Genomic DNA, 20677 nt, shown 5'->3' on the forward strand with positions numbered 1-20677 from the left:
AGGATAAGATAGAGTAGATTTGGGGTGACCCAGTGTTGGGGCTCGAAGGAGCATAAGCCAGGGGCTCTCACCGGTAGGGAGGCACGGGCAAGACCTGTTTAGGGCAGACATGGCCTTCTCACTGCCAATATGACGTCATTTCCTGCCTGCTGGCCAAGTAATTGTCCCCATCCTGGTGCCAACCCACAAACCCTCCCACCTTGAAAAGCACTGAGTTGATCACGTGCCTTAAGTCAGTACTGAGCCCACATTGCAACAGGAGAGCCTGCCAGCTTGGCAGTGAGACAGGCCTCTGAAGCCAGGAGCTGAGTTCCAGCTGGCCTGGGGGCTGTGCATACCCCAGGGCTGTCAGAGCCCAGGCACAACAGCTCATCAGGGTTTCAGACCAGGCCTCACTGACAGCCGAGAGGGCCCTTGCATTCAGAAGGGCCCGGAGTGAGGTGGGCCCGGCCACCACCCCTGCTCCCAGCTGGGACCTGTTCGTTAGGGACAAACCTTCTTCTAAGGAGCGTTTAGTCTTCTTTGGTGGATTAATAATAAATACGCCTGCAGCCAGTTTTGTGTTGTGCTCCACAGATACTGAGGGGCTGGTAGTTGGAGGAAAGGGAGCCCACAAGGAGGAGCAGCAGCTTGGGCAGGTGGGCTGCGTGCAGTGTGCAGGCGGCGGGGAGGCAGATGACGTCCTCATTGCTTCCCGGTCTGGAGCAAATGGATTGGCTTTTTTTTTTTTTGCTCTACCAAATGAGACAGCCAGTGCTGGGGGCCCAAAGTTGCCCAGAGCTGGGGACCAGGTAAAAGTGACATTGCGTTCCTCTGGCACAATCACTGTTTCCACTCCTGTTTATTTCATCAGGTAACTGGGTTATAATTTCCAGCCCAGGCTGTGCTACACAATGATTATCACACAGCTCCGGGTGTGCACCAGGTCTTGGCAAGACTGTGTTGGGCACAGTGCCCAGGGTGCATTTGAAAAAAGGACAGCACAAGAAAGGGATCGTGATTAACGTCTTAGGGGCATGTGCAGGTTGTGCTGACCTGCAGTGGATTACGGACCAGCCAGAGAACCGCATGGTACAGGAGCAAATGCAAGCAGCCTGGGTGACTGATGCAAAAGACACCCATCGTGAGAGCCCTGCCAAATAAACCGGCAGCCCTGACCTACTCCCAGATTCTATTGGATGATATCATAGAGTAGTTAGATCATTAATTTAAAAATATAGCTCTCTGGGTCAGAAAGCACATGGGCTGTGCACCCTGAGTTCTAGTTCTGGCTTTGCCCCCAGCAGGGGTGGGACATGGGGCAGAGCTCAGTTCCTCTCCTGTCCTCAGTTTCTTCCTCTGTGGAGTAGGGGCACCAGATGGCCTCTTGGGTCTTTTCAGTACTAGTAGAGTGTTTATTTTCACAAGCCAACAGAGGATTGTCTGGGGCTAGCCTTCCTCTACGGAGGCAGGAGGAGATTGACTTTTGGCCCCTCCCCTTCTACAGTGGATGCTTCTTCCCCATTTCATCCCCACCCCCTACTTTCTATTCTTTTGCACATGCCCATCTCCCCACCAAGAGCTCTGTCTCTGAACCCCCAATCTCTGTGGTCAAAACCTGGCTCTGCCTTTCTACCAGTTAAGCATGAACAGATGCCTTAATCTCTCTACCTCTATTTCCTTGTCTGTGAAGTGGGGATAACATTAATTCCCACTTCAGAAAGTGCTTGAGCTGGTTAATTAGGGGAGTGAACGTTAAAGGACTTAGTGCAGTGCAGAACATAGAATAAATGCTCAGTACATGAGGCAAGTCTGGTTGTCGCTGTTGTTACAAAGCCAGTGTTTCTCCCCCTGCTGCTTCTTCCACATCTAGGCTTGCGCTGACACTGAGATGCACAGACTCAAGATTCTGGCCTCTCAGACTCAGAAAGGACTTTGGAGGCACTAAGCGTCAGGATCCCCTCTAGAATCCGGCAGGCTCATCTAGACAACTGGGGATAGGCTCATGACCTTGACGGCAGCCAAAGCTTGCGAGGGGCACCGCTCTTCCCAAGCCCCTTCCCTCTCCGTGACGTTTCCCCCGAACCCAGCTCAAATGTTACTCAGGGTCCCCTAGCTCTATTCGCTGTGGCTGCTTCATGGGAATCATGATTCCTCGGAACCCTACAGAGGTGGTCCTGGGCCCACGGACTCCCAGCCCCGAGGGCTTCGGGGTGGGGAGAGCAGGGCCAGCCCCGCAGCGCTCTCCTCCTCTGAACTTCACAGCAGCTTCCCACCCACCCCATCTGCTACCACCTAGCATTGCAGAAAGTCATCTCCGGAAAGAGTGGGAAGAAGAGAACTGCTTTGAATGAGGCCCCAGTGAAGAGTACCAGATAATTTCAGTACCCAGAACGACCTTATCTACCCTCCTCCGTGTTACAGAGAAGAGATCAGAAGCCCAGGGAAGTTGAGCAAGCTGCTCTTGGTCACACAGTGTAACTATAGGCAGAGCTAGAGCCTTGGGCTCAAGAGGCCAGCTCACGCTCCTCCAATGTCATTCGGTGATTCAGTGGGCAGTGCACATTTATTGGGAATCTTCTCTGCACCAGATCCTGGGCTCAGGGTAAATATGTAAGGCCTTTTCTCTGTAGGAGCTTAGAGTCTAGAGGGGAGAGAGTCAGGCCAGTAAGTAATCACAGTACAAAGGGATAGAGTGTTGTAGGTGGGGGATGACCCAGGCCAATGGAAGCACAGATGAAGGAGGAATCAGGAGGGCTTCATAGAGGAGGTGATGCTCAATCTGTGACTTCATGGGTGAGGAGTTCGCCAGGCTTTCAAACAGAATGAGGGCACTTTAGGAACTGATGGGTCTTGGTGGCACAGTGTCTCATTCACAAAGCTGGGGACAGACCCTCAAATTCGCAGCTTCACTGTGGCCTCAGGTTCCCTGGGACCACTGCCAGCAACATTCTCTTTCAACCAACCAGCCAGAACCTTTGGGGGAATGCATGGAATTGTATATTTGCCCCATACTTGGTTATTTTGGTTTTCAAATAGGTGTTTATAATAACCTTTGTTTCTATTTTTGGAAATTGCACTTTCACAGAGCTGTATTATGTAATCATGAAAATGTGAGTTTATGGTACAGATATTGCCTTGGCCTGTGGGTGTCCATTCCAGCCACCAATGGTTTCCTACTTGACCCCTCCCCTGAGCATCAAGTGTTTTTCATATTCTTTTCCATTATAGGTTATTACAAGATATTGAATATAGTTCCCTGTGCTAGACTGTAGGTCGTTGTTGTTTATCTAGTTTATATATAGTAGTTTGTATCTGTTAATCCCTAATTTATCCCTCCCCTTCTTTCCCCTTTGGTAACCATTAGTTTGCTTTCTATGTCTGTAAGTCTATTTCTGTTTCATAAATAAGTTCATTTGTACCATTTATTTAGATTCCACATATAAGTGATATCATATGATATTTGTCTTTCTCTGTCTGTCTTACTTCACTTAATGTGATAATCTCTGGGTCCATCCATGTTGTTGCAAATAGCATTATTTCATTCTTTTTTTCTGGCTGAGTAATAGCCCACTGTATATATGTACCACATCTTCATTATCCATTCATCTGTTGATGGACACTTAGGTTGCTTCCATGTCTTGGCTATTGTAAATAGTGCTGCTGTGAACATTGGGGTGTATGTATCTTTTCAAATTAGAGTTTTTGTCTTTTCTAGGTATATGCCCAGGAGTGGGATTGCTGGGTCATATGGTAACTGTATTTTCAGTTTTTTAAGGAAACTCCATACTGTTCTCCATAGTGGCTGTATCAATTTACATTCCCACCAACAGTGCAGGAGCGTTCCCTTTTCTCCACACCCTCTCCAGCATTTGTTATTTGTAGACTTTTTGATGATGGCCATTTTGACTGGAATGAGGTGTTACCTCACTGTAGTTTTGATTTGCATTTCTCTAATAATTAGCAATGCTGAGCAACTTTTCCTGTGCCTGTTGGCCTTATGTGCCTATATGTCTTCTTTGGAAAAATGTCTATTCAGGTCTTCTGCCCATGTTTTGATTGGTTTCTTTGTTTTGTTTTCTTTTTTTTTTAATTAAGCTGTATAAGCTGTTTGTATGTTTCTGACATAGGGAGGTATTATCACATCCCCATTTTGCAGATGAAGGAAACAAAGGCACAAAAAGGTTAAGTAATTTGTTTATAAATGAAGGAGCCAAAAGTGAACCCAGAGACTTGAACTTAATCACTGTGTAGGACAGCCTTAGAGACACCTCTGTTAACTTTCTGGTGAATTTCTTTTCTATTCTTTTTTTGTGCATGAATGTATTAAACACTATATATTGATGAAAAATGGTATTGTATTATAGTCAGATTTATATCCAATTTTTTTCACTTAATAGCATTGACTAATTTTCTAAACTATTATTTTAAACGGCTGCATGGTATTTCATGAATGAGTGAATACTGTAATTCACCCCCAACAATCCCTCATTTTGGATTTTTTTTTTTTTTTTTTTGCATACAGGTTGACATTTATTAACATACATTCTTTTTTTTTTTTTTAACATCTTTATTGGGGTATAATTGCTTTACAATGGTGTGTTAGTTTCTGCTTTATAACATTGGATATTTTTAAGTTGTTCTCAATTTCTTGTTATTACTAACCGTGCTGTGATAGCCATCTTTTTAGGTAATCAATGAACACAATTATTTCCTAGCATAAACTAATTGTTATGCACAGGGATTGAATTGTTGGCTCAAGGGGTTCACAGAATGATAAGTCTTTTGACAAGTGTTACTCACCTCTGGCAGCAACTGAGAAGTGCTGGCTTCCCAGCACTGTGGGAGGATAAACTCCAGCAATGGAGTGGAATCTGGGTTGGAAAGAGGAAATGCAGCCACAGTTGCTGAGTGTGCACGTGGAAGGGAAGGACCTTCAGCAGCGCAGCAGGAGTGGGGCAGGCGAGCAATGGGGGTGCGTGTGGAAATAGCTCCGTGGGGCTTGGCAGTGAGGGAGGTGAGCACGAGGTGGAGTAAAAGCTTATCTACTCAATACTGTCAAACACCTGATAGCGTTAGGCTGACATCACAGTTTCCTAGGAAATATATGAGCTGTATATTTATTTGGGGGTGGGGGAGATGAAAAGAGCAGAGTACTTTTTCTTGATTACCACCCAAGAGCGACTACTCATGACTGAGTGATGTTTTAATGTTGTGTAACCAGGCTCAGCTGCGTTCAACCCTTGGCCTGTGTTCTAGCAAGTGTTAGGTGCCAAATAAGTGATGCAGACCCCAGAAGTTCTGGAATGGAGCACTTAGGGCTTGGGAGGTAGGGCCCTTCAGAGAGAATCTGGGGTTTAAGCTACAGCCGGTAGGGTGGGTGTAATGACAGCTAAGGAGAGAGCCTTCTTGTCTGGATCCCTTGAGTCCAGGTGTGGGTTTCAATCTTTTCCAACTGTGAAAACTCGTGTCAACCTCCTGCTTCCATAGATTGCCTCATCAGTAGATGGTGACAATAGCCATTGTGAGGATTACAGGAGATAATAGGTGTGCTGGCCCACACTAGTTCTCAGTAAGCCCTGGAGGCTCTCATTATCTATTTTTTAAAAAATTCTTTATTGGAGTCTAATTGCTTTACAATGGTGTGTTAGTTTCTGCTTTATAACAAAGTGAATCAGTTATACATATACATATGTTCCCATATCTCTTCCCTCTCGCGTCTCCCTCCCTCCCACCCTCCCTATCCCACCCCCCTAGGTGGTCACAAAGCACCGAGCTGATCTCCCTGTGCTATGCGGCTGCTTCCCACTAGCTATCTATTGATTAGTGGGTGTGTCTGCAAGGGCAGCGAAGTCGAGGGCCTTATAGAGAAAGCAGAGGTGTTCCAGTCCTGTTTAAAGAACAGGGTGAATCTGGGTGAGAGATTTGGGTTTCTGGACCGGAGAGAAGAAGGAGGAAACTGTATGGGGACAGCACTGGGGGAGGGAGAATTCGAGCCCATGGGCCTGGGAAGGCATTCACTGATCAGTGGCCATGACCTAGCTCTCAGCATGGAGCCTTGCCGTCCATCCTTGGGTTCTGCAGACCACATTCTCCCCATACCCATGCAGGCTTGAGTAGTTAGGGGCATTCCCTGGCTGGGGGGAGAACATTCCCCCTCGGCTTCCACCCCCAGGGCAGCCCCCCCTGAATCTCTCTCCCTGCCATTTTCATCTCCTCCCACGCAGCGCCTGTGAGATCTCACTTCTGTGTGTTGGCATCCTTGCTCTGGGTGAGCGGAAGTGCCGGGTGTCAGGGTGTGAACCTGGCAGATGCGGTTGGGGGTGGGGTAAAATCAAGACCCGTCATCCTCCTTCCAACCCTCCTCCCCAGTCTCACCTGCCAAAATAAATAAAGCCACTTTCTAATTAAACAGGATCTGGGGATGGGCGAAAGGCAGGGAAAGAAACTCAGTCAGCTCATCATTAGCTCATTCATGATTCTCTGCTTCCTGAAAAAGCCTGGACCACGTGAGCTTCTCGGAGGCTCAAACCACGTTGGGGTTGGGATGGTCTCTTCCTTGGCAAGTGGGACAGAGGCTTAGTTATGGGGTCTTTGCTAGGCTTCTGCTGTTGGGCACACGATGAGCAGCTCAGCTGGCTCAGTTGTGCACGCGGCACCAGGACTTGGGGCTTCCGGCCCCCTCAGGGCTCTGCCTCCCCCTGCCACCCAGGGTTGCTCTTTGGAGATGTGTCCCGTCACTGCTGTGTGCTGACTGTTCCAGACAGCGCGCTGGGGAGGCTGTGGGAGCCGCTGGCACACCCGGCGGCACAGGAGGCATCTGGGGTCTGCCAGTGCCTGCCTTTTCTGGAAGCCCGCACATGCAACTTCCGGCTGGTCCGCAGGGGACAGATTTCCTGTTTGGAGGGAGTAGCCTTGTGCCTCTGCAATGGGGCGTGCAGAAGCAAAAAAGGGCAAGGGCAAGGCTGGACTTGGGTATCCCCTGGGCAGGGCAAGAAGGACACAGACAATCCAATGATGTGGCCTTGAGGTAGCAATCTGTCTTTAAGCTGTAAATGATACTATCCGTACAGCACCCCAGCTCAACGCTGTTTGGCTTTGGAAGGTACCAGATGATCGGCACCGTGATCTGTATCTGTTGTATATTGTTCAGATCAAACGTTTCAATTAGTTTGTCCACTCCGAGCTCCCGCTGACCTTTAGTGGAAGGAGGCTACTACCTGAAAGGTAGGGTTGCTGGGTTCAGATGTACAGGCTATGCACTGCACAAGTGCAACTATGTAAGGAGACAGCTTTCACATCATAGAGCTTGTAGATTTATGCATTTATTATGACAGTTATCCAACAGATGGCAGTAATGTGTCTTGAGGAAGGGATCCCTTTATCTAATTTGCACAAAGGCACCATTTGGGCTAATGGTAACCCTGCTGAAAGGCCAGAGAGAAATCAGTTCTAGGGAGAATTTTATAACAGATAATATGCCAAATGGGTAAACCACAGGCCAACTTTAGGGCTGGGGTGGGCCATCTCTAGTCCCTGTTTCTCCCATGCTCACTCAGGAAGGGGGTGAACTCCTTGTTAGTCCCTCCTCCAGCCTGACCTTCCCCTCTCTCCCCATCTCTGCTCCTTGCTCGTTCACAACCAGGCAATGAGCTGAAAGGCATAACGCCAAAGATTGTAGAACTGGACCTGCCATCGTCCCCACCTTCAGAAAACCCCAGACCAGACCCCCTTCTCCGCTGGACTCAAGGGAACAGCAGGCTCAGCCTAGTCACACAACGTTGTAAGGGCAGGAAAAACGGAGCACAGGACCTGCTCCTTCTCACCCCTTCCACCCCAACAGAGAAAGGGCAATAGTTCCCCCACCTTCAGAGCCCTGAGCTGCTTAGCTAGTGGTTAGGTTGTGCTGTGATTATCCTGCAACCAGCAGCTGACTCCCCTGCGCCAGGCAGCTCCGTTCCCATCCAGGCCACAGAGAGCAGAGTTGCCTGCAGTCCTGTGCCAGAAACACACAGGATGGTGCCTGAGAGCACAAGAGAACACAGGGCAGGGGGTGGCCAAACCCGGTCTTCTACCTGTCTTTGTGTGGACCATGAGACTAGAAAGGCTTTTACGTATTTAAAGGGTTGAAAAGAAATCAAAACAAGAAGAATATTCCATGACACAGGAAGCCTGCAAGCCCTAGAATATTTATTATTTGGCACTTACAGAAAAATGTTGCTGACCTCTGGCCAAGAGCATGAGAGCCCATGAGGTGTTCTGGAAACAGCCCTGGATTTGGAGACAAGAGACATGGCTTTGAGCCCTGCTGGCAACATTTAGCAGCTGTGTGTCCTCAGCTAAGCCACCTTGCTCTCTGAGCCCCGGTACCTCGTCTGTCAGTAAGAATGTTCACAGTACCTGCCCTCCTCATGTGGCCCTTGCATGGATCAGACTCCATCAAGGACACGCAAGTGCCTTGTGAACTGCAGCCCCTGTGTGAAGGTTTAGTATTATTTGCCAGGGAAGGTGAGTCATTCCTGGCCTCTTCTTTCCACCTTTCTTCTCATCATCTTTCTCCAGACTGCCTTGCTCCCTTGGCCTCTGGGGCAGGGATTTTTCCCGGCCCTTCCCCTTTCCCCCTGGCCGAACCACCCACTGTGCCAGAAAGGCAAGTTTGCGTTTGTTGAAACTCTGATCACGGGAAATTGGGGGGCTCTCATGTGAACACTTAAGAGGAAGCCTTGCTGTACTGTGCTGGCCATTTGCCAATGGTGAGGGAACAGAGCCCTGCTTTTATTCTTTCATCAATATATGCACTTCATCACAACTTCGAATGGGCGCTGGGCCCTAGGGCTTGCTTGGAAAATGGCAAATCAGATATTATGGGGTTCTGCCTGAAGAGGAAATATGGGAAAAGGGAGAGAGAACAGTAATAAAAGAAGCTTCTTTGTCTGTCTATGGGGCCTTTTTTTTTTTTAAATTAATTAATTAATTTTGGCTGTGTTGGGTCTTCGTTTCTGTGCGAGGGCTTTCTCTAGTTGCGGCGAGCGGGGGCCACTCTTCATCGCGGTGCGTGGGCCTCTCACTGTCGCGGCCTCTCTTGTTGCAGAGCACAAGCTCCAGACGCGCAGGCTCAGTAGTTGTGGCTGACGGGCCTAGTTGCTCCGGGGCATGTGAGATCTTCCTCGATCAGGGCTCGAACCCGTGTCCCCTGCCTTGGCAGGCAGACTCTCAACCACTGCACCACCAGGGAAGCCCTATGGGGCCTTTTAAAGAGCAGATTTAAAAGGCAGTTCTTGGCCACTCCTCAGTGTGATCAAGGGTCATCTTCTATCCATCCAGCCAGCTACATGGGGACCCAGCACCTCATCTTGCTGTAGAAAGTTCCACAGAGTTTAGAAGACAGTCTAGCCTTGTTCCAGAATCGACTTCCTCCTGCATTCTGTTCATCTGGCTTCCTGATCCCTGGGCACGGGCCCCTGATAGCCTCGCCTGGCAAGGCCTAGAAGCTTTCTCTGGCCTATTGGCCCCTGACCATTGGCTTATCATCCTGCTGCCTCACTTAGGCCCTGATACTCTGCTTCTCTGGTCTTTCCCAGGATGAGGATGTGTGTTCCCAAAGCCCTTCATGGACTCCTGCTTTCCGGGCCTCATCTGCATGGGACTTGGGTACCTCTCCCATCCTCTGAGATGCTTCTTTGTTCTCCTGGCTTCCCTCCATAGTCTGCAAGGCTGCCTTTCCTGGTCAAATGTTGTGGAATTGCAGATTGAAGAGGACCCTTAGTGTTCTCACATCCCTCACCTCTTCCATTTTCTCCACAGCATCCCTGACAGGTGGCTCCCCACCAATGTGCTTGGCATAGAGTGACTGCTTAGGTGTCTCTGGGATTGGGAAACTCACTTCCCCCGAGGGCATCCCAGTCCTTTGTTGGATAGCCCTACATAGAAAATGTTTCTTTTGGTGAGCTAAAACATTCCTCTTTATAATTCAACCCACTAATTCAAATTCCGCCTTCTGGAATGATTCAGAGTGTCTGCTACTCCTTCCACAAATATTCCCTAGCCCCCTCATCCTTTCTCCTGCTTCACTGTGCCCAGTTCCCTTTGGGGTCCTGTTGCCCCTCTGACTGATGCTCAGCAGTGGCCTTCAGAGCCTCTCCCAGTCCCCACGCCACCCTGGCACCACCGGCCCTGCAGAGGGGTTTTGCCTCTGTGTGAAGTGAGCCCTGGACTGCACCTGAGAAAGGACTTGAACCAAAGTGAGTGGCTCTCAGAGGCCCTGCCAGCCAGAGGAGGAAAGAACTCCTGCAGGAGGCCTGTACACCTTGGAGGATGATCAAGAACAGGATTCGCTGGATGAACCCCCGATGAAGGGTCCCTGGAAGGCAACCTGGAAATCTGCCTTGTTAACAAGCTCCCCTGGGAGCCTGAATGTGGCCCAAGTTTCAAGTCACTGAGCCGGGGTTTGCCTGTCTGGACTCTTCTGAAGGCCCTGGCTCCGTGTCTCGTCTCAGAAGAGTCTTAGTGGTGAAGCAACAAGGGGTGGGAATCTGAGAACAACTGTCTTACTGAAGCCTTCATTTGGGGACAAAGATTGGAGGGTTTTCCCTCTCCCTGGATGGGTTTCACCAAGTAAAGATTGAGGAGAGAAAGAGAAGACTTTGCTCCTTCTTGGCTCAATGTCCTCAGCAGGTCAAAGGCCAGCCGTCAGGGCTGTGCGGGTGGAGTGTCCTCCGTGGGTTCCCTGCAGGATTCTGCACTGTGTCATCTCTAGAGGGCAGCCCTGTACTGCTGGACAGGATTCGAGATGGGAAGGGATGAAATTAGATTTCTTCTCACCTCCCCACCTCAGTCCTTTGCCCTGAGCAACTTCATGAGACTTTGAGATTTAGGAAATTCAATTCAATTAGCTTTTCAACATACTCAGTGAGACTCTAATATGTGCCCAAAACTGCACTAGGGGCTGTGAGAGAAGCCATATGAGAGAAGGAAGTCCTGCTCCCAGACCTCTTTTAAGTTCTTGAGGAACATAGAATTCTCACCTGCAGGAAACAGCAAACAGCACAAGGAGGAGATGGTGAAACTTGGAAATCATTGACACAGAGAACATGGCAGAGCCAAGCAACACAGAGGAGCAAGACACATGGGGGCTGGGACATGAAGGAAGTCTCTAGGGAGGAGGTGGGCAGAGGGGCTCTGATTTGGGCCTCAGTTAAAACAGCTCTAATTTTTATCAGCTTCATATATTAGACATAAGACATCTAAAAAAAAAAGATTCTGGTACATGAAAAATAGAAAGCTATTGTAGGAAGGGGAAAGGGAAGGGAAAGTTGCCTCAGCCCTTAGAATTGTTGGCACCCAAAGAAAATCTAGGGGAATCTCCATTTCACACCACATAGCAATCCTTGGCTTTTGCTACCCCACCCTAAGGCAGGCTCCGGTTGGGGAGACCCGGGCAGGGCTCAACATGTTGTCAAGTTTACCTTGAGCTCCACCACCCCCTGACTTGAGGCCATGGCCAAGGCTTAAGCATTTTGGGGTTACAGAGAATGGATTTCTGTTCAATAAATGGAGCAAAGATACAGGAAGCCGATACAGGTCTTTAAATGAGGTAATGCCTGAACATGCATTTGCTAGCTATTATTGGTTCCTCTGGTCTTTGCATTGGTTATGGCCTTGACAACTTACATATAAATTTGATTTTTATTTGCATAATCAATTTTCCCCCATGAATTTTTATACTGTGATGCAGCATAGAGAACAGATTGGAGAAGACAGAGTAGAGGCTGGGGACCCAGTGGGAGTCATTTCAGTATCCAGAGGAGAAACGCTGGTGGTGGGTTGGTTGTATTTGCGTTGATTCATGCAACCCAAGGCAACAAGTTAGTAGATAAAAACAGAAGTCCCCTCTACCTCTGATTTCTGCTCTGCACGCAGTTCAGCCATGACCATTTAGAACCAACGTCAGGCGACTTGTGTCTTGCTTGGTTATTGAAAGTAATGGTGACAATTCATGCATTGCTGGAGGGAAGGGTGGATGGTTGGTAGCTACTTTGGCCTCTGTTCTTCTCTACTCAGGACCTGAATGAGCTGAGACTTTCTCTGTCTTCATCTCCAGGTAACAAGTATGAACTCAAGGTGTACACTGGTGATGTCATTGGTGCAGGGACTGATGCTGACATCTTCATCAATATCTTTGGAGAGTATGGAGACACAGGTAATGGGTTTGAAATCCTTTCTTCAAAAGCCATGCCCAGAACTACTTCTTAAGTGGGCTGTTTTCCACCCTCCTGGAAGAGGAAGGCAACTCCAGTCTCCTCTAGGCTCTCCTGTTGAGCCTCTCTCTTCTTCTTGTGACGTGGTTTGTCATGGCCTTCCTTGGGCAGCATGGTGTCCATCTTGTCAAGTTTGTGTGTGTGGTGTGTTTTCAGAGTAAGTTGTGCTTGGATTTTTGGTTGATTTAAAATCATCCTGCATCCTAGAACAGACCCAGGCTCCACATCTCCAGGGGACTCATCCTCACTTACTCTCTATCTATCTCCCTAGGCTCAATGCCCATCTTGAATTATATTTTGGGATGTGACTGGGCATGGCCTGATTCATTGCATGATTTGGAGCAGACAAGAATGGGGCCAGGGGATAGACTTACACTTGGCCTCATAGGTGGAGCAGGAACTGAGGGCACAGACACAGCTGCCTGTGTTGGAAGGAAGTTCAGGCCAGCAGAACTGAGACAGGTGGTGTTGTCCTGCTTCTGCCAATTTAAGGGAATACTACAGGAGTCAGAAAGCTACAAAGACATGAATTTTGGACACAGTATATTAAATAATAAAAATGCATTGCTGGGATTTTAAGAAAAAAGAGAAATCTCCAGGTGTCAGAAATGAAGAGAGAACTTAAACTAAAGTATCAGCTATGAATTGATGCTGTGGATCTTGGAATCAGGGAGCCTTTATGTTCAACAATCTACAGGATGGATTTCCATACACATTTGGGGTCAGAAAATGATATTTTGGCTCTGTATGAGGCAAAATATGCAAAAAATTAGAACCACACATAAAGTCAGGATCCCTGAAGTTCACAGGAACATCTTCAGTGAAAAAATAGACTAGGAAAAAAATTGCTCATCAGTATAGTAAACTTATCTCTGTAAGAACTCTAGATTAAAAAGACAGTTAATGGGAAATTGATATCTTAGGCTTACACACATGTGGGCTTGAGGTCTGATTTTACACTACAAGTGTGATTTGGGAACCCTCCCCCTCAGGTACAGAAAATTCATTCCATGCCAGTAATACCCTTTGGTGGTTGGCAGAAGCACTTGCAAGACTTCATGAGATTCCCACAGATAAAGTACTGGAGATGAGTTCACATTCCAAAACTACAAAACACTCAAGGACACAATCCACCATGACTAACCATCAATAGACACAACACACAATAAGATTAAATTCTCCAGAATTTCAGGTAATAGAGTTATCTGAGAAAGGCTATAACTTAAGTATGTTTAAACTGTCTATAGACATGAAACAAACAGTTAAGGAAAACAACAAGGCACTATGAAAAATATAGCAAACAGAAATACAGTAAATGAAAATATAGTTACTAAATATAAACACTTAATGGTTGGGTTAAACAACACAATTAGAAACTGTTGAATAGAGAATTATTGAACTGTAAGAGAAATATAAACAAAACATGCAGATGTGGCCGAGACATAAAGGGTTGGAAAATATCAGTGAGAGGTCATGAGATGTGGAGGAGAGAATAAGTTCTGACATGTTGAACAGGAGTTTCAGAAACAGAATATATAGAATAGGTGAGAGGAAATATTTGAATAGATAATGGCTGATCACATTTTTTCAGAATTAAGCAAAGATATGACTCTTCAGATTAAAGTAACAAAAGACACTGAACATGATAAATAAAAACATATCCACATTTAGATTCATTGTAGTGAAGCCAAAGGCCAAGAGAAAGATCTTAAAAGTAACCAGATTTGGTGGATTATTTTCTATAAACGCAATTAGATTGATAGCAAATTCCTATCAGCAAGCTATAGAGGATATAAGTTTATGGAATAATATCTTCAATCTTCTGGGAATTCCCTGGTGGTCCAGTGGTCGTGGAACTAAGATCCCATAAGTTGTGTGGCATGGCCAAAATAAAAAAAGCAAAAACAAAACAAAAAACACCCAAACTTCAATCTTCTGAGCAAGGACATATATCAACCTAGAATTCTGTACTCAACTAGGTTATCATTCCAGAGTGAAGGCAAAATTAATGGATTTCCAAGCAAACAAAGAGAAATAGGACTGACCACTCACTCATAGACCCACGCTTAAATAACCACTGAAGGATATACTTTAAGAAAAAGGAAATTGTACCCAGAAGAAAAGTGTGAGATGCAAGAAACAAAGATGAGCCCCCCAAATGATAATTATATAACAAATTTAAGAAAGCATTGACTATAAAAAATGATACTAATAATAACTATTATCAAGACATGAGAAAATGTGGACCCTAAACACTGAAAGATAGCAGTCTTTGAGAAAGAAAGGAGATAATGAGAGTTAAAACATAACTTGGTTGTAGCCCATTCCCCTACCCTAGGAGAGCAGATAAGTTGATTAACTTTAGACTTTAATAGTCAAGTATGCATATTAAAATTGTAAAAGTAACCACCCCCAAATAGAAATGTATAATTTCTAAACCAATGGAGGGAATAAAAGGGAATAAAGACTCAATCAACCAAATAGAAGTCAGGAAATGAAGAAAAAAAAAGCATGGCTACTAGCAAAAAGTAAGATAAGTGTGTAAATAATACAATAAATAGAAATAAACTAAACTCATCAATTAAAGAATAGATATTCTCATATTAAATTAAAAGAAATAAAATCCAGCTTAAATATATGATACATAAATGTCTGAGAATATATACAATGGAATAAAGTATACCAGGAACATATCAACTACAAGAAAGAAGCTGGTGCTGCTATATTAATATCCATCAAATTAAACTTTCAGACAAAACACTTCATTAGAAATAAGTGTATTATACAATGACAAAAAGAGCAATTAACCTGGAAGATATGATAATTCTGAACTTGTACAGTTTTAACAACATATTTTCAAAATATGTGAAGCAAAAAATAATAAAATTCTTGGAGAAACTTGACAAGTACATAATCATAGTGGAAGATTTTAATACAACACTCTCAGTAACTGATAAGTCAAATGGATAAAAATTTAGTATGGGTGCAGATTTTAACAACACAGTTAATAGCCTTGATCTAATGGAAGTATGTAGATTCCTAAATCCAAATGGTAGAGAATACATTCTTTTCAAGTGCATAATGACAAATGCAAGTGAATCAATAACATAGAGACAACATTCTTTGATCACAAGTCAATAAAATTAGAAGAAACTTCAACCTCTGGCCCCATTTAGAAATAAAACTTAATTTTCGTAAAAACTAATGATCATCTATAAAATCATTAGAACTTAAAAATCATTAGAACCAATGAGAAAGTTTAATAAAGGTGTTGGATACAAGATTAATACACAAATATTAACATAAACAGCAAGCAAATATTTAATTTAAAAATATATGATTTACAATAGCAATTATATGTCTAAGAAAAACTAGCAAAAGCACATTCTGGAAAAAAATAAAGATTTCTACTTAAGGATACACAAGAATAACTAAATATATGGAAAAATATATTATGTTCATGGATGAGAAAAGCCTTAAGTTCAGTAAGATATACAAATTTCTCAGATTATTCTATAAATGCAATGAAATTTCAGTCAAATTCCCAAAAGGCAATATCCCACAGCTTAAGCTGCTATTAAAATTCATGTCCACAAAGGGCTAAGTATTGCCAAGATAACTTTGAATAATGAAAATAATATTTACAGTATTAATAATATGAGGATATTTACCCTGCCAAATATTAAAACATTCAGATCTCTAAAAACTAAAACAGTAAGATATGGATAGAAGGATAAACAAATAAACGAATAGAATAAAGAGTCTAGAAATACACAGAAAATGGTATAAATCAGAGGGAAGAGGATGAAATATTCAACTACTGATGTTTAAACAATTGTCTAACCATATGAGAAAAGATAAAAGTAGATCTTTTTACCTTTCATCATACACAAAAATAGGTTCCAAATGGGCTAGAGACTTAAATGTGAAAAAGCAAACTATGAAATTTTTAGAAGAAACTTTGAGTGTCTTTTTAAAAATCTCAATTTAGGATGGAGTTTCTTGAACAATTCACTAAAAGCACAAACAACAAAGGGGAATATTGATAAAGTCCATTAAAACAAGAAAAATGTCTATATGCTAAAAGCCATAGACAAAGGAAAGACAATAGAAAAATATGATAAAGTACATGAACAGGAAAATTATGGAAGAGCAAGGTCTAAATGGCCAATATATATATGAACCAATCTCTCAGATGTATGTATTGAATATATATATGAATGTCTTTCCAAATAATCTTTTAACCTTTTCAAATAATCAAGGGAATGCAAATTAAAACCATAATTAGATGCCATTGTACACACACTGAAACAAAATTTTAAATATATGTGTTAATAATGATTATGGGGAATGGGAACCCTCATGCACTGCTGGTGGTAATTGATGTAGTACAACCATTTTGGAAGGTAATTTTGCAATACCTAATACACTGAAGATGAATATACCTCAGGACCCAGCAACTCTATAGGTGTCTATTCAGATCAGTTCTTACAAATGGGCAGCAGAAGGTAAGTACAAGAGAGTCCAATTCAGTGCTGTTTACAATAGCAATCAACTAGAAACAATCAAATGTACATCGGTGAAAGAATGAACACATAATAGTGTTTTCTTCATTCAATGACTATTATACAGAAGTTGGACGAATTCTGTTACTAGCATCAACAGAATAATCTCAAAAGCATGACATTAACTTAAAAAAAAGTAAGTTGCACAAGGGTGTGTGATGATAGGACGATGGTAACAGGAGCAATAGCAACGGCCCTGTCCCTTATACAGCACCTACCATCTCCAGGCGCTGCCCTAAGGGCTTTGCACACATACATTCAGTTAATTCTCACAGCAGCCCCAATGAGGTGGAGCCCTTATCATCCCTATTGTACAGACAAGGAACTTATCTTAAGACAGAGCAACGTGCACTATGATCTTATTTCTGTAAAATTCTAAAACATTCAAAAATAATATATTTTCTTTATGGATACATACATGTGCAAGCAAAAATTCACGGGAACAATGGATACCAGTTGACTATAGTGTTTGTTTGTGGGAGGGTGTGGCGGGGGAAGGGATGGACCATGAGACTTTAGACCTACCCGTCATGTTTAATTTCCTTTAAAAAAGAGAAAGGCCTAAGTTAATTACACAAAATGTTAATATCTGTTATACCTCTTACATCTGGGTGGTGGGTACATGGATGACTATTATTATTATCTATATGTTTGAGGTGTGGCAATTTAAAATTTAGAAAAATTTAAAGAATCAAATTTTGGAAAAGAAAGAAAACAGAATAGCATAAGCAAAAGGCTGGTGCTTAGGTGGGGTTGTAAGGGTTAATGTGACTGGTAGGCCTCGGAGGGTAATAATGGAAAACTGAAAAGTAGAAGGAACAGGTTAGATCGAGTCCTAACTATGTGCTCACTACCTGTGTGCCTTTTGGCCAGTTGTTTAGCTTCTCCAAGTCTCAGTTTCTTCATCTGCAAAACAGAGTTGATAATACTTCCCTCCTAGATTGTGCCGTGGAATAAGTGAGGGAAGAAACCGTGTTAAACACCCAGCAGTGTCTGATGCTACTTATCATCACTGTTTTCCAGAGGAGTCAGGCCTAAGGAAGCCTGCTGGCTGATGTCAGGGTCCCAGCCACAGCCCCTAGACCAACGACCATGGTTGTGTTCCTAGTTCAGGGCCAGCAGCCAGTAAACAAGGCAGGGCCTCAGGTCCAGGGATGGGGGTGCAAATCAGTTTACTAGGGTGGGGACTCTGGGCTAAGGCAGAAATCAGAAGCCCAGTTGTGGGTCCTGGGCACAAGCCACACACAAGGCAAGCCTTGGCCTTGACTGGTGGCTGGAGGGATTTAAGGAGCCTGTAGATCTTGGGGTGAAGCTGCCCTTTTTTTAAATTAATAAACTTTATTTTTTAGAGCAGTTTTAGGTTCACAGCAAAATCGAGTGGAAGTACAGAGAGTGTCCACATACCTCCTGTCACAACCCACCACCTCGCACCGTGGTGACTTTTGAAACCATCCTTCAGTGGGCAGCCCATTAAAGTCTGGAGCTGTTTCTTTCTCGTCCTCTGGTCTCCTTTGTAACTTTCTCATGTGTCTGTGCATACAGGTGAGCGTAGGCTGGAGAATGGAAAGGACAACTTTGAAAAGGGAGCGGAAGACAAGTTCACAGTGGATGCCCCGGATCTGGGACAGCTCGTGAAGATCAATGTTGGCCACAATAACAAGGGGCCGTCTGCAGGCTGGTTCCTGTCAAAGGTGGGTTCAGCTGACTGTCTGTGGTCCCTTGGCCTGAGAGGCAGGAATTCTGGCTCTTCAGAAGTTATATTTCAGCCCTAACTTCCCTCTTTAGATCTGTCTCCACTCTTCTGCCTAAGTCCACTGGCCAACCATGCTGCCCTCCCAGTAGCCTCCAAGGCTTTGCCTGTGTTATCACCTTCCTAGAAGGACCACTTCTGTCATCTGAACCCAGCCAGGGTCTGATCATCCTTCAGGGCTCTACCATGAAGTGTTTGCCCTCTGGCCACCAGAACCTCTCCCTCCCATGAATGTCTATAACCCCGCCGGGCTTGTAGCGGTTCATTTCACCTTAATCATAAGCTACATTGTGACTTATCTTGGCCTGTTGCTTTGTACCTCAAACTTCTGGATCTCAGGTCCTCATGATTTCACCTACCCAGGACAAAGTGAAGAATCAAGAAGAAAGCAAAAAGGCTTCTGAGAAGCTAAGACATATCTGGCTCAAAGTTCATGAGGAGAGCTCATGTCCCTGGCATTACCTTGCTCTGCCCTGATTCTGAAGGCAAGACCCCTCAGATTCTCACTCAGTGCTTGCTTATAATCCCTTCTAGCAAACTTGCTACCTGTAATTTTAAACCTATAGTAGAAAATTAGAAGGAAAAAGACACACTGTAATTGGTAGGGTTATTGAGAACTGTAATGGGGAGTCAGAGAAGATATAAAAAGCCAAAAGAATATTGAAAAATTATGGAAGTCTGAGGTCATTTAGAAAATGGACTATGTATTTTCCTTAGTCACGAGCTCTCCATCTATTTCAGCTCATCACAGAATGATAGGAGAAGATTGATGGGTAACATATTTTGGAAAATATTTTGAAAAGGTCTTATGGCCTAAAAACAGAAAACCCTCGGATTATAATAATTTGACTATTTAGAATGAAGCTGTCTGATAGTTGAGGTTTTGTTATTCCTTAATCTATCATCTTGTGTCAGTTAGGAACATATCTGGCTGCAAGGATCAGAAAATTGAAGTGCAATGTTAACCGATCAGGGGCTTATTTTTCTCATCTCACATGAGATACAGAGATGGTCAGCTCAGGGCTGGCGCAGCTACTTTCTGAGACTCCTGGTCTCTCGCTGTGTCACCATCCTCAGCACTGCGGCTTTCATCCTCCAGCTTGTTGTCCCATGATCACGTGGTGGCTGCTGAACCTCTCTGCATCTCATCTGTGTTCTAGGCAGGAAGAAAAGAGAAGACCAAAGGGGAAAGACATTTTTCTGGCAAGTCTTGCTTTATTTTGAGAGAAACAAAGCTCTCCTTGGAACTTTTGCCTGTGTCACGTGGCCACCCTAGCTACGCTGGAAACTGGGACTTCAAGTAGGCTTTCCAGCCCTCATAGTAGAAGTAGGCTAAGAAGGTGATTGGAAAGGGTGTTGAGTAAGCATCCTTGAGTGTCTGCCACACGTCTCTCCATAACTAGCCTCAAAGTTCCTTGAGGGTACCTCCCAGCTCTTGGCATGGGACAAGGTGCTGAATCAGTGGAGCAAGGAATGGCCAAGTGTCCTTTGGAAAGAGGGGGCTGGCCTGGCCCTAAGGGCAGCCAGCCTAATTCTGAACAGGGTTCCAGGAGGCTAAGTGGAACTGCTGCTTGGATTGGAGAAGAAATGGGGCAGGAGTCCAGGTCCCAAAGAGCCAATGTGCGGGCAGAGGTGTGTCTTCAGGGCAGACAAGGGAGAGGAGGCAGGTGTGTTTTAGGACCTCAGCCAGGATGGGGCACAGAGCAGGTACCTTGCAGCCCAGTTCCTTCATCCTGGGAGGGAAGACTGAATGAAAACACAGGTGTAGTGGAAGGAGCCGCAAAGTGCACCCGAGGGCCTGAGGGAGGCCTTGACGTAGTCGTTGCAGCTGTACTTCTTGAAGGCAGCTTCCTTCTTGATCACCTGGGCCCTCACCCCCTATGCTCTCGGGAGCTATGTGAAGGAGGCAGGTTTGCACACCGAAACAGGTCCTTTTGTCATCTTCATGCTCAAAGGACAGGGCAGCTTGGCGAGATGTGAAATATATGGGTGAGAACACTTTTTTCCTTTAAAACATTATAAATCTTGTTCTGTTACCTTCTGAAATTTGACATCGAAGCCAAGCAGACATTTATTTCTTTCTGGACAAACTGTTTTGTGGTTTTTTGTTTTTCATCCAGGATGCT

General features: G+C 44.7%; 1 protein-coding gene across 2 annotated transcripts in view; it reads left to right on the top strand.

Moving 5' to 3' along the window:
• The window catches only part of LOXHD1 (lipoxygenase homology PLAT domains 1), a 202709-nt gene that overhangs the window by 25671 nt on the left and 156361 nt on the right, over positions 1 to 20677 (top strand). For both annotated transcript variants that reach the window (XM_067699194.1, XM_067699191.1), the window contains 2 exons: positions 12080 to 12178; positions 18344 to 18492. In XM_067699194.1, the coding sequence (XP_067555295.1) occupies positions 12080 to 12178; positions 18344 to 18492 (248 nt within the window). The remainder of the gene's footprint in view (positions 1 to 12079; positions 12179 to 18343; positions 18493 to 20677) is intronic.

Source organism: Pseudorca crassidens, chromosome 12 (genome assembly GCF_039906515.1).
Source record: "Pseudorca crassidens isolate mPseCra1 chromosome 12, mPseCra1.hap1, whole genome shotgun sequence".
Lineage (NCBI taxonomy): Eukaryota > Metazoa > Chordata > Mammalia > Artiodactyla > Delphinidae > Pseudorca > Pseudorca crassidens.